The 13,499-nt window shown below is 38.3% G+C and overlaps 2 protein-coding genes across 2 annotated transcripts; one reads left to right on the top strand and one right to left on the bottom strand.

Moving 5' to 3' along the window:
- Nucleotides 1-79: 79 nt before the first annotated feature.
- LOC144633788 (uncharacterized) lies at nt 80-2,955 on the bottom strand. Its single transcript, XM_078492662.1, has 2 exons — nt 2,367-2,955; nt 80-1,458 (listed from the first exon to the last, which is right to left on the bottom strand). The coding sequence occupies exons 1-2, from the start codon at nt 2,918-2,920 to the stop codon at nt 1,128-1,130; spliced, it is 885 nt and encodes a 294-aa protein (XP_078348788.1). The 5' UTR covers nt 2,921-2,955; the 3' UTR covers nt 80-1,127.
- Nucleotides 2,956-4,585: 1,630 nt separating this feature from the next.
- Nucleotides 4,586-13,216, top strand: LOC144633768 (uncharacterized). Its single transcript, XM_078492635.1, has 5 exons — nt 4,586-5,027; nt 6,955-7,767; nt 8,641-8,928; nt 9,909-10,201; nt 10,706-13,216. The coding sequence occupies exons 1-4, from the start codon at nt 4,685-4,687 to the stop codon at nt 10,190-10,192; spliced, it is 1,728 nt and encodes a 575-aa protein (XP_078348761.1). The 5' UTR covers nt 4,586-4,684; the 3' UTR covers nt 10,193-10,201; nt 10,706-13,216.
- Nucleotides 13,217-13,499: the final 283 nt, after the last annotated feature.

Genomic DNA, 13,499 nt, shown 5'->3' with positions numbered 1-13,499 from the left:
TAAACCACAAATCCCACCTTTTTAATGGACACACCACACCTTTGCCCTTCCTTTAGTAATTGATGTACCTTTTGTTAGATAATTTTTAAACAAATTATTTTATTAAAAATTACATCATAGTTTAGACTTACCATATATTTCTGAAATTACACGGCCATGGCATACAAAATAATAAATTATATAACTTTTCTGTCTCATCTATGACATGGTTTATACGTTTTGAAAATGCTCCTTTAATGCAGCTCCTATGATTACTGCTAGAGCAGTTTTCAATTGAGTATCGTAAAACCAAAACCGAAGTAATCACTCTGGCCAATCACAAAGAACACAGACAATCCAGTGAACCAATCAAAACTCGAAGCAAATACATGTAGCTGGCACGAAGCGCGGGAAAACGTGTGCGAGCGAGTCATGATTGGTTTGGGTTTTAGTTCTGATTGGCTGAGAAAGTGGTGCGAGATTTTTTAGCCAATCAGTAAGCAAAGCAATGCAAAACCAAAGCAAACGCAATTAACTTTCGACACTCAAGTGAAAACCGCTCTAGTATATAATATTACCGGTAACTTTATTATTTATCTATAGCATGGTTTATACTCATGCCAACAGCATCAATAATTTCTTTTAAATAACTTATTTTCTTACTGTTACCACAAAAAGGATATGCTTGGCATTGGCAACTTATACATGTATGTTAACAAGTAAGGATTCGTAACAGTTTTATTGCAACATGTATCGGTGAGCTACATGTATCTGGCCTTCCTAGATGGGATTCTATCAAACGTCCAACACATTGACCACATTAAATTTAAAATTGACTTCAAGAAATTGAAAACAAGAATTGAAACTATATGTAAAGGCAACCTAATGACCACATTTTTTGGACCAACAGCCAACAGGTATGATATGATAGGCAAGGGTAGTCATACATCACTGCTCTTATCATGCAACTGGATGTGATCCAGACTGACTGTACCATACGTCAAAACCAAAACAACTGTCAGTACCATGTAGGAGATATGACATTTCCAGTTATTGGACATTAATTTTCAAGAGTTATGGCAAATTTCACACTCAGTGATACAGTCAAGTGCCTATCATAGTTTAACAAGAAAACACTATAATACTGATCATAAGCCCAATTCTCCCAACTCTTCGAGCTTGTTCTCATATTTAGTAGCTAGCACAGCTTGGCATCTCTGTGGTGACATGATATCAAATAAAACGTCATCATTCAACAAGTCAATTGGCGCTACCTCATAACACTTGTACGGCTGCCAGGTCTTAAGTTTCTTGGAAATCACTTCCCATGCTTGTGAATCCTTGCCATCTTTGACAAGAAGTTTTGCCACATCCATGACATTATCAAAGTCAATTTGGCGTTTGCCCCAAGCAGAGTCATTTTCCAGATAAACACGGACCATTTCCTCTTCATAATCATACAGTCTGGCATTAAGAAACCTAAAACACAATGACACAAAATAATTTAAGACAACTGTTGGTTTTGTTATTATTAAAAAGCTGCTTACCCTTGTTCATGTTAGAGTGTGTGAAATGACTTCTTTCCTTGCTTTCTTGCATGTTTACACTTACACAATGTACACCCACTAGCCTGCGATCAGGTGTTAATTTTTCATGCTTTTATATATATTTGTTTATCTCTTAGTGACCGTAAAGGGAATATTAGACATGGATAAGAGTGCAATTATAAGCACAAACTTGTTATTGGAAAGGCAATGGAATTTAAAGTATGAATATGAATTTAACACATTGCCATTACTTTTTCTATTTAAAGGGGCTAGGCCACGACTTACACATGCACACTGGAAACCAACAAACTTGTAAAAAAGTTGGCCGCTGTGTTTCAAGTTGTCTGTGATCGGCAGGTATTTTTTGCAGGTTAAAATGACCTGTTTATTCAAGTTGAAGTCGAATAAACAGTAAACCCCAATATATTTAGGTTAACTGCAAGCAACCTAACTGAAGCGCTAAGCAGACCCACTCACACACACGAGTCGATTTTTCAAACTTTAACCTGCAAAAATACATGCCCATCTGTGATTCCCTTGAGTTCAACACAATCCATTCCCTCCTTCAGTAATGCAACCTTGAAAAGGTCTAAGATCGGGCGGATTATAGTTACAATTAAACACGAATTTTATATCTGTTATATTATATGGTCCATCTCTCCGACCAGCTATATAATCAGTATGGAAAATTTGGGTTAACACATGGACCTTGAGCAGGTGAAGCTGACTGACAGGTGTTTTCTAAAAACAAATTTATTGGAACACATTGAGTTGCCCCCTCCCCACTCATAGCTAAATGTACACCCCCCCCCCCCCCCTCCCTCCCGTAACAAAACACACCTTATCTTTGCAACATGTTTCAAATCCTTTCCCAGCACTGGATCCTCAATAGTCTTCTTGATCTCTTGCTCGTACTTCTTTATCTTCTCCTCTTTGGAGAGTTCTGGTTCTTTCTCCGACTCGCTTTCAGCGGGTTCCTCGTTTTCTTTCAAACCCACAGCGACAGCCATATCGTCCAAGCCTTTTTGGAATGACTCCACAGCCCAAACTTCTGAAGACAAAGCGGCCCTTGCCACAGCTCCAGACCATTCCAACATCACCTCAAATTGGCTTTTCCTTCCTGTTATCTTCACTGCTCTTGTGATCAGCTTTCTCATCGCTTCTTGGAAAGGCCAGTAGTTGTACGAGATGTGCGGATTCTGCAGCAACACTTTGCCATGATCGAGCACTTCGTTCCATTTACCTTGAAATGCGAAAATCTGGGCTAAGGCAACGGAAGCCTCTGGAATTCCTTTCTTGGACAGGTTCCTGAAATAATCCTCCGCTTCTTTTGACTTGCCATTTAATGCGAGCTTTTGACCTTCCGTTATCGCTGCCTCGTTTTCTTCGTCCATGTTTTTGTTGAACTCGACTTGCGCGCGAAGGGCGCGGGCACTAGTTAACCCATCATACTTTGCGCGAGAACGTGTGCTCCACTGCGCTGAGTCAGCGAAAAAGTGAGCGGTTGCGTGGCAACCGGAGCGGAAAGACAAGATATAGGGCTTCGGTAAAAAATAGAGGGCTGTGGACAGTCTAGGGCTTCAGTACAATTCTTCAGACCTGGGGTTCCGAGGAATGGAATAATCGTTTTTGTCAGACTCAGTCGCGAAAAGAAGCTTTTCGACCGCAAACCTGGAACTCCCCAGGGCTACACATAACAGACCCTACCACTACCCTCCCCCTCTTCCCAGAAACCCCTCACCCCCGTGTGCTCCCTCAGTTGGGTACTCCCGTGCATATGATATAGCACCTCGTAGTGTTTTGGTTGCAGGTAATGGGCTGATGTCATACTAAGTTTCAGTAAGCCTCAGTGTGGTCTGATCTATGACTGATCGGTCTGATCTGATCTAGGACGTCACCTCCAATCGTTCAAAAACTGTGTAATATTCCCGGAAGCTCTAAGGATATAAAACATGCCAGCTGCAATCTGCTGTTTTGCATTTTTTTGCATAATGAATGCCAAGTTAAATTACTTAGTTTCGGCTTGTTTTGTCAGTTTTGTATACACATCCTGCTGAAAGCGTTGGTTTCGTGATGTACAGATTAAATCAGAAACGGGTAGAATCTCATATAGCGCCAAATAACGTGTAAATGGAGAGCAGAAAATATAAGAAAAAAAATCAAGAGTTGGAAGAGTTCCATCAGAGTTTAAAAATTCATGACAAAGCCATGCCCATTAAAATTTCAGTTTTTTCTATTTTTTAATGCACGTCATTATCACATCTTCCGTCATAAAACTGTATTTTGATCAGTTACAGTGCATTTATGTCAGAGTATTTCTGACAGTTTTCAATCACTGTCAATATATCGAGCAAAATACTATTTCATTGATCTAATTTTACTAGTCTGGTTTCTGATGGAGTCACGTACTGCCCTCATTGATAAAAAAAGAAATACAAAGGCACAAATCGGAAAAAGGTTGTTAACAAAATTATGTATTGAGCGGACAAAAATAAATTTATTTGGTTTTGCCGGCCCAAAAATAAGAACCGGATGGCCATTTAATCTTCGCAGATAAGCATGAAACAAAACATAACAAAACTGAAAATAATTTTGACCAAATATTTCGGTTTGACGTGCTGGAAACGAAATATACTTTTATCAAAAGTTTTTCTCTGCAAAATGAGCTAGCGGCATATTTTTTTACCTGCTTCCTTACAAGAAAAATCCCCAAGTAAATAATCAATGAATAAATAATTTAATGTGAATATTATTAAATAGAAAAATAAACAAACAAACAAATAAAACACGCGAGTACGCCCAGTCAAATCAAGGGTCTTTGAAGGGGGTGGGGGTGGGAAAATATGTCATAAGCGGGGATATTGCGTGCATTCTGGTCTTGTGTTGAAAGTTAGTTAAAGAAGAATGGGTGATTGAATATTCAAAAGGTCACTCGGAAAGAACTGAAAGAATATTTTCACGTTTCTGTGTCTAAAAGGCTTGGAATGAGGAAGAGAATGCAACCACGTGACCTAAAACGTCCGACGTGCATCGTGGGTGATTTATGCTGAGCTAATATATTTCACACGATCAAAGGTGCTCCCCGTCGCACGGACTATTATTCAAATACTCAAATATAATGGTGAAAATTATATAGCGTACAGCTTTAGAAACACACTATGGATTGCAGAGAGGACGAGGAAGGCCCTCAAAGAAGCCTTATAGCGCCAGCATTACTATCTTTACCGGCCAAAGATGTGCTTAGTTACACCAAAGTTAGAGACCCGCTTTCAATGCGTTTGAATATTGTGGGCGCTTTGAAAAACTGGAAGGATGTCGCCGATTTGCTCAGTTATTCCCCAGAAAAGATCCTGGGTTACTTCGCACATAATGCTAGACCTGGACTACTCTTAATGGAAGACTGGATGTACAAAAGAAATGGCCGTTTGGGAAAACTTGTAGATGTTTTGACGGAGCTCGAACTTTACGCTTGTCTGGAAGTCATTCACGAGTGCGCGGAAGGTATGATTGAGTTGAGAATTTTTTTTTGTGCATGTTTTTATGTGTTTAACTCGACGTTCATTCCTTTTGTAATCCATAAATTGTACAAGGATTACTAGAAGTTAATCTTGGCAGTTTTCATGCCAGATCAGAAACGTTTCGTCAATCACGAAATTCGCTCATGGAGTAAGCTAAGTGGGCGCATTCGAGTGTAAAAGCATCACGCGTAGAACATGACTTGACAAAAGATTCTGGAGTCTTCGAACGTAAGCGATCGAAATACCCCGTCTTCGATCAGTTCGCAGTTTAGTGGAAACGTTGTTTGAAATCTTTAAATTTAAAGAAAGGGTTGATCGTAAGACGAGTATGAATGATTGCAAAGAACGCAGTAATTAAAGAGTTTTACCTTCCTTCCCACGCGGCTACAAATTTGTCCGACATTTTTAACAGTTTTTAGTAGTAATTAAAACCCTTAAATTGGTTTGTACATTACTGAATGAAAAATTAGACACGAAAATACGATAACAAATTATTTTGCCACCTGAAAACAGCATCTCAGTGTTAAAGTGTTAATTTATGCCATTTGCGTCCGTATAAAAGCTTGAAAGCGAACGATCGAATGTACATGCAATGCTAGCTCTTCCGTTTATGGAAATTCATTTCTTCGCAACATTCATGCGAAATTTTTTTAAGCGACTTTCAAGTTTAGTAGAATGTAAGTTCAAGTTAGTTTTAACTCGGTGAAAAAAGCGATTTCCAAGTTAAACGGCAGGGTTCATTTTGGGGAAAATTAGCTTGGGTAGATGAGAAAAATTTCAAGTTTGTCTTTGTTTTCTTAGAATGTAAATGAGTACCTTTTTCGTTTTTAAACAGCACGGGATCTTGTCGTAAATTGTTTGTATTTTGACGTTTTTAATAGCGTTTGCATACCCAACTTTGATCTCTCTTAGATCTTTCGGAAACTAAGGGTTACTCGCGGAAATATTGTTCATGTTTTCGTAACAGGTTTGATTTAACTTCCGGTTGTTGTGAAATTTTTTGTCTCTAAGATTGACAGCTCAGAGCTTCTTTGTTCTTTATCTGGAAGACTGAGTTAGGTCTTTTCCACTTTTTCTGTTCATTTTTCTTTCCTGTAAATCTTTTCCTTATTTCTTTATTTTCATGTTATCAATATTGCTGATGTGTCATGTAGAGTAGGTTTTAGGGGACTAGAGGCGCATTTACACGACAGAGAAAATTTGGTACGGACTCATCAAAAAATTAGTCCGGACCTGACGACTTTTGTAGAGAAACAGTCAAATCAAAACGGGGCCATAGGCGCCTATGGCCCCGTTTTGAATTGACTGTTTCTCTACAAAAGTGGTTAGGTCCGGACTAATTTTTTGATGGATCCGTACTAAATTTTTCTGTCGTGTAAACGCCCCTTAGGTCTAGATCTTTTTAGACCTCATTGTGAGCAATTTCCCTTAGGAAGCTTGTACAAGTTTAGTTCGTACTGCACAGTCTTGGGGTTTTGAAACCCCCACCCCTCTGAAAAATTCCAGTTAACCCCCATACTCTCCTTGAAAAAGTTTGGTTTTTAGGACCCCTTTGACCTGGATATAGTATTTTCTGAAACTGCACTTGAAGTTTTTTCTGAGTCTGGACAATATAATCTGTAGTTTTATTTAGGAATGATTGATGAGCTGAAATGCTTGTTTGGAATAACATTGAGGTTTTTCTACTCATTATTGTTGTTTTGCAAGGTTGTCTGGCATTAATTATAGGGACAAAAATTAATTTTTTGTTCATAAAATTTTTATTCTGGCTGGTAAAATATTTGTTTGTGCGAGGATTATATAAAAAACAGTTGAAGTGGGAATTGTGCACTTGTGGACTAGAAATCATCTTAATTATATGCAGCCTAGGTGTTAAATCAAATAATGATACATGTATAATTCTTCTTCAGAATATGAGGCAAAATTGGTAAACACCAACATGCCGAGAGAAGATGACGACGACAATGGTGGCTTACAAGGGGGCAGAGAACGATATGGACATGATATTGACACTGCTCCGTCTAGTACGAGTAGTGATTTTCCTGCGAGTAGCACATTGGTTTCATCGTCAGACTGTAATAGTACAGAACAAACAACGTCTATGCCTTCAGAATGCTCGACAACTTCAAGCTTACCACCATCTCTGCCCTACGTTGTTACTACAAGTTTGGACACTGAAATTGAGAATCTTAGTTCTGGGACAACTGACTGTAATAAAGAACCTCAAGGAAAGTGTTTTAGTAGCGACAACTTGAAAATTGGAGGAGGTATAGTTGAGGAAAGACCAGGGCTCTTTAGATATAAGTCATGGTCACCTTCGGGTGAACATGAACCGGACAAAGACGAAAGAAACTTAAACCGTTCTATTTCTCATGAACCAAAGGACAAAAAATCCAAGGAGGGAAAGAAATCTTTCGGGAAGAGGTTTGTCAGAATGTTCTCAAAGACAAAGCGTCACAAGAAGTCACAAGAACAATCTACCGATGAGGGAAACTCTAATACTGCATGTGTAGGCAGTGGGGAATCCAGTCTGGAAGCAATGGTTACATCCTCCACTGCTATGGACGTTTACAGTGAGGCTGCTGAGAAGCCCTGTGCAAATTTGTCTCCGCTCAAAGTCACAGAGGCACGGAAGTTGTCAATTACAGATAGCTTGAGTTCTGGCGAATCCGTTTCCTCTCCAGTATCTCCTGGATATGAATCAGGTTACATGTCTTCAGAAGGTATGATTTGTTGATGAATCTATTTTAATTATGGGAACAACATCTCTGAAACTTTCCCCTCTCATCTCATTTACCACCATTTGCATTTTATGTTCAGCCAGCCGTGAAACTGATTGCGTCATTCAGTCTGGCACTGTTGGCTTTGTATAAGATTGATTTTTCATTAAGATCTGTTTAGCTTCATTCAGTTTCCAAATACAAAAGCTTTGAAATTGAAGTTAAAGTCTCGAAAAATCTTTAAAAATGTACAAATTTGCTGTTAAATTTAACCAAATTTCTGTAGTCTTCTATCGGCATAAAACTTATTTTATCGCAAGTTGAACCGTTGTGATCTTTTGTGCGAAACGTCATTGCAAACTTCGATTGACAGAAATCTTGTAAACGTCTCCGCCGGTGTTTTTATTTCTGTGTCGTGTATCAGTGCAAACGGTGGTAAAAATTGACGATTGTATTGTCCAAAGAAGATTCTGAAAAATTCCCCCAAAATAAGAGAACTAATATTTTTTTCCTTGAAACAAGTCCTCAAAGGAAATGTATGGATCAATGGAAATAGTATGGATCAAGTCAGTGAAAGCTGGAATTTTTTGCAAACCCTGGGTTGACCAACAGACCGACCCTCCCTCCCAGGGGCTTACGCGGCATCCCAACTGTTCTTGAACATCCGAGGAAAATGAAAATTAGTAATAAAAACTGGGAGTTAAAAAATGGGGGTAAAATCACAGTGTTAGACTAATAATTGAAGCCAACCCAAAGGAAATATCTATTGGGAGGTTTGAAAAAATAATTGAAAATCAACTGTACATGCATGTACTGTATTAACCATATATAATAAGACATTGGTTAATAATCTTGTGTTTTGTTTTCCTGACATAGGCCCATGCCCATCTGTGAGTTCTGGAAAGACAATTTCCATTATTCACTATTCTGACCTGGAAGACAAATCCTTTCAAGAGGAGGTCTGGAAGTTGTACAATCATTTTGGTCTATCTTTGGGTTACAAATGCCATTTGGACAAGTTAGAGATCATTAAAGTGGCAGAAAACAAGTTCCGCTATGCATTGAGAAGTGTTCAGGGAAGTGACTTCGTGTTTATCTGCGTCTCACCAGAATTGAAAAGAATTTTTGATTCATCGCCTGAAGAAATCAGTGATAGTCTTGAAGGTTGGTTTGTAGTTGTTATCTCCAAGAACTTTACCCCTTTTAGTCTAAAAGTTAAAATCAGTTATTCTCTACTGTGTTTTTCTTACAAGTAATTTTTGTTACATGTAATTTAAATTTTCATTATTAATTTGCCATAAGGCCCTACCCTCTTTGTTAAACTTGAGTTGATTCAGATGTTGAAAACAGCTGGGCAAGGGGGGGGGGGGGCCCCCCCCAGTCATGTTCAGAGCTGGTCAATTTTTGCAGTGTTTGGCCCTTAACGAAATCCTTGTGTGAAAATTAAATGTAGGTAAACAGATATGTCAAACAAGACATACATGTATCTCAGTCCCACTTTAAGGGTTTCCTTATAGCAATGTGCTGCTGACAGTTTAATGTGCGAAGTAAAATAATATAACCCTCTTGTCTAGTGGTATACCGTATTTACTCGAATAAGCGCCGCAGCGCTTATTTAATTTTTCGGGCCTCAAGTGCGGCGCTTATTCGAGGGCGGCGCTTATTTAAAATTTAGATGCCGCAAAGAACCTAATCTAAACGACACTTCTACAAAAACTAAAAGAAGGGTCTTTTGATTGTCAGTATTCATCTCTTATGGAAGAAAGTAGTTGCGCTTGCTGTCCCGACAAAGTTTACGGCCTCACAACGTTAACAGAACTGCGTATCAGAATTTTGGATGAAAAAAAAAAATAGGCAAGCGGTAAAACATAAAAACTTTGAACTGCGAAACATTGCTTTTGATAAAAAGGAATTTCCAAGGCTGTTTTAGAGTTTCTTTATAGTGCTATTGTTGGTTATACGGAATTCCTCGAATAAACGCCGCATCGGGACTGCGGCGCTTATTCGGGGGTGGCACTTATTAACTTTTTTGTCCCAAATGCGGCGCTTATTCGGGGGCGGCGCTTATTTGAGTAAATACGGTAACCTTAGTTTAGTGGTATAACATAATAAATTTATAGACAATCTCAACTTTTTTCCCCCAGGCGATGAAGAGTGTATGCTGCGACTTGAATCCGATCTGATATTAGCAGACCTGGCCATCAACGCCAGCAACAGGAAAGGCAAATTCATGACCATTATGCTGAAAGGATCACACAAAAGTGACGTGCCGTCCTTCATGAACATATACATGAAGTTCCACTGGCCAAAAGATGAGCGAAGAATCAGGTGCATAATAGAAGGACAGCCTGAGATTGTCCCCGTCCCTGTTGGCAATGTCAAGACTGACCCACCCTCCCTGGTGGTGAAGCCAGCCAAGCCAAACTAAGTCATCAAGGTTTGTTGAATTGTGCTTGTGAACTTCATTTTAAACCATTTCAGACCAATAATTATTGCGCTTTATTTTTGAAATAATTAATTGACTTATGCAGTGCGGTGACAAAACTATCTTGTCAATAAATGGCATAAACCATGGAGAAACAATAATCTTAAGATATATGATTTGCAAAAAAAAAACTTGAAGTGATTTTTTTTCTTGCATGTTGTCATAGTTGCTGTAGTTGTGTAAGTAATAGGCCATTTCCGAGCCTCTGTTTCAAAACGAGTCTATGTGTGAAACCATTCATATTAAAATGAGTTTCACATACATGTCCATTTTAATGCAAATCAAACTCATTTTCATTTGAATGGTTTCGCACGTAGACTCAAACTTTTCAAACAGAGGCAAACGGCAACTCGGAAATAGCGTATTATTTGTTTGTTTGAGGGTGTTGCATACAGGTGCAGTCTCCTCTAATATTTTGTTCATGTTTTAAAATTTTATTGTTTGTTCTCTTTGCAGGGGTGAACTGAGTATCATCTATCATGCAACACCTGTAAATGTGCATGATTAATTGTCAGTTCTCAATTGAAATGGAGGAAACAGCAATAATTATTTACCTCATATTGCTGCAGTTATCCTGGGTGAAATAATTATTTAAATAATGTACAAATACTACTGTATCATAATAGCATTTCAACCACTCATCTCTCAGACAGGGTATTCAAAAAGAGCTGGTAGTCAAAAAAATTCACTGTCTGCTTCAGGCCATTTCACATGATTTTACCATAATTTTATAACCTTTATGAATTAGTGATGATAACATTAAAATAACGACAAAGTATCGATCAGGTACTGAATAGAGTCAATTTAGAGAGAGTTTCAACAACAAAACTTGATTCAGTGTATGTGAGTACAGGGCTGCAAATAATTTTTTTCACTTGAAAGGACATATGTCCTACCAAGACACCATCTTGGTCAGACAAAACAAAATTGTGGTTGGACAGACTTTCATTCATTGTTGCTGTAAAAAAGATGATTTATGATCAAAAAATTGTCCAGACATTATGTCCGACCACACTTGGGATATCGTCGGACATTAGCAAATTTTGGTCGGCCAATGTTCGATGACCGACTGTTATTTGCAGCCCTGTAAGTAATTGTGGTCACCCAATCATGAATTGTACAACACCAACGTGGCCCTGTGTGGTTTTTGATCACGTGCACCTGCCAAACTGACCCTGACTTGAGCATTATAGATGTAAGTGAATAAAACTTGAAGCACCTCTGTATAACCTAGCCTACGAGCAGGCTCTCGTTGTTCATTGCTTTGCCACTGGCATGAAACCCTAAACAAGAGACTGCCTACAGGCTGCTGTTTATTTCAAGGCTAATGTTTAAGGTGCTAACCAGGTTTAATAAAAATCTATAATTTGCAAAAAAATTTTGTTAAATTCAAAATTAATTTGAACTGTACTGACAAGTACTGTTTGCTGTAAATAAAATTCTGCATGGCACAGTAACTGAAATCATAGTTATTGGGAATGTATTCTCACTTAAAACATTTAAGGGAGTTCTTCCTTTGTACGTTTTGCTTGAATTTACATTTCATGTTAATAAAATACATGTATCAAGGTTTATGTTAGCCTGTTCCAGGCACTTGGTAGAAAAAAAGCAAGTGGAATAAGTAGCCAAAACAAAATTGAAACTAACAGTGAGATCGCACACGACTAGAACAACAGAATGATGACAAGGAGACGCGAGCACAAGACGTAGAGTTACACAACGTGACCATAGTCAATAATTAACCTAGATGAAAGTCTGGAACAGGCTAGGTTTATTTGTACCAGTATTCAGGAAAATAACAATATCAAAACATGATGCATGTAACTTCAAGACGAGGTTAATTTGCCATGCAGGTTTGCAATGTAATTATTAGGCTGCATGCGTATTGGTCGCAATGTAATGTACAGTGCAGCTTCACAGGGATGTAGCTAAGAAAACACTAAGCCAGCTCATCAACAAGCCCAGCTGGCTTTTCTGGCCTTGGCAGCTCTAAAAGTTTACCTAAGTTTTCGTTTTCATGTGAAATTTCAGCCAGATTTAAGTTCTATTTCAGCCGGTTAAATTAGCCGGCAGCCGGCCCTTAGCGACATCCCTGGTTTTATATAAGTACTTTTTAGTTTCTTTTTAGGCCATTTTTTAGTAACCTTGTTCTGTGAACAGTACTGAATTAGAAAACCACTCGAGTTAATCCTCACTTTCCCAGCAATGGAATTTTGTGGAATCATAAGACTTTAAAATTTTGTTTAATTAAAATAAGGTGGATTTCCCCAGTCACACATTAACTATGTTACTGTGTGCATAAATTAAAAACAAAAACAAAAAAACAAAAAAAATGTATGAACAGGTGATGCCTGTTAAAGCTGAAGTTCAACAAAGTTGAACTTTTTTCACAGATACAAGCTATCCATTCATTTTCTCTTTTTCAATGTACACTCAACACAAAACATATAAAATTGGAGTGTAGGCAATGCGTGATAAAAATATGTACATATCATATATAAACTTGTCCGGCAATAATTTTTTGAGAGAACACAGTGGTCATTTTATATATCCATTATATCACTGTACAAAAATGTTATTTCACAAAATATATTCACATTATTCAGTGGTTTGACAGATCATACATTTACATGCCCGTCCTGTGGTTTTTGCTAGCTGGTAGCTGTCTAAGCTCTTTAGAACCGGTCAAACCGGTCAAACCGGGATGCTATATAGTGTAAACAGTCTGTTATGTTAGAAAGCTCTTCAAACAGCCGGAGACACGGTAGATGGTGAAGAAAAGGCACAGTCCTTATTAACCTGTGATCTGGGGCTCATTTCTCGAAAGCCCCGAGAACGTTCTGGGCCCGCAAAGCCATTTTTAGCTCGTCTGTATCTTAAAAACAGAGTGTATAGGCCTGAAACTTTGTATGAAGGGAAACTGTTCATATAATTTAAAAATATGTGAATAAAACATCTCTCTAATAATTATTATGTAAGATTTTGCTGTGGCTTTCCGGGTGCGAAAACTTGTTGGGAACTTTGAGAAATGGGCCTCTGGTGTTTGTTTTCTTAATAAGAGCAAAAAAATTCAGTGGCGAGAGGGAATAGTCTCCCCTCCTTCCCCTCTCCACTTTTATGGGGTGGATCCATTTTAGTTTAGTTCCCTGGTTTCTTCTCCGAGTGAAAACAGATAGCCTGCAAACAGACTCTGGTGTAATGTTCTTTTGTCCTTATACTGATTTCTGACTTTTCACCTTTTAACAACTAC

This window comes from Oculina patagonica, chromosome 12, assembly GCF_052425735.1.
Source record: "Oculina patagonica isolate OP01 chromosome 12, crgOcupat, whole genome shotgun sequence".
Lineage (NCBI taxonomy): Eukaryota > Metazoa > Cnidaria > Anthozoa > Scleractinia > Oculinidae > Oculina > Oculina patagonica.
This window is presented reverse-complemented; position numbering and strand designations above follow the sequence as displayed.

Excerpts from the sequence above, each read along its gene's own strand:
- LOC144633788 (XM_078492662.1), bottom strand. The coding sequence starts at position 2,920 with ATGGACGAAGAAAACGAGGCAGCGATAACGGAAGGTCAAAAGCTCGCA. Across the intron at positions 1,459-2,366 it reads AAACATGTTGCAAAGATAAG|GTTTCTTAATGCCAGACTGT; the intron begins GTGTGTTTTGTT and ends ATTGTGTTTTAG.
- LOC144633768 (XM_078492635.1), top strand. The coding sequence starts at position 4,685 with ATGGATTGCAGAGAGGACGAGGAAGGCCCTCAAAGAAGCCTTATAGCG. Across the intron at positions 7,768-8,640 it reads AGGTTACATGTCTTCAGAAG|GCCCATGCCCATCTGTGAGT; the intron begins GTATGATTTGTT and ends TTCCTGACATAG. Across the intron at positions 8,929-9,908 it reads AATCAGTGATAGTCTTGAAG|GCGATGAAGAGTGTATGCTG; the intron begins GTTGGTTTGTAG and ends TTTTTCCCCCAG.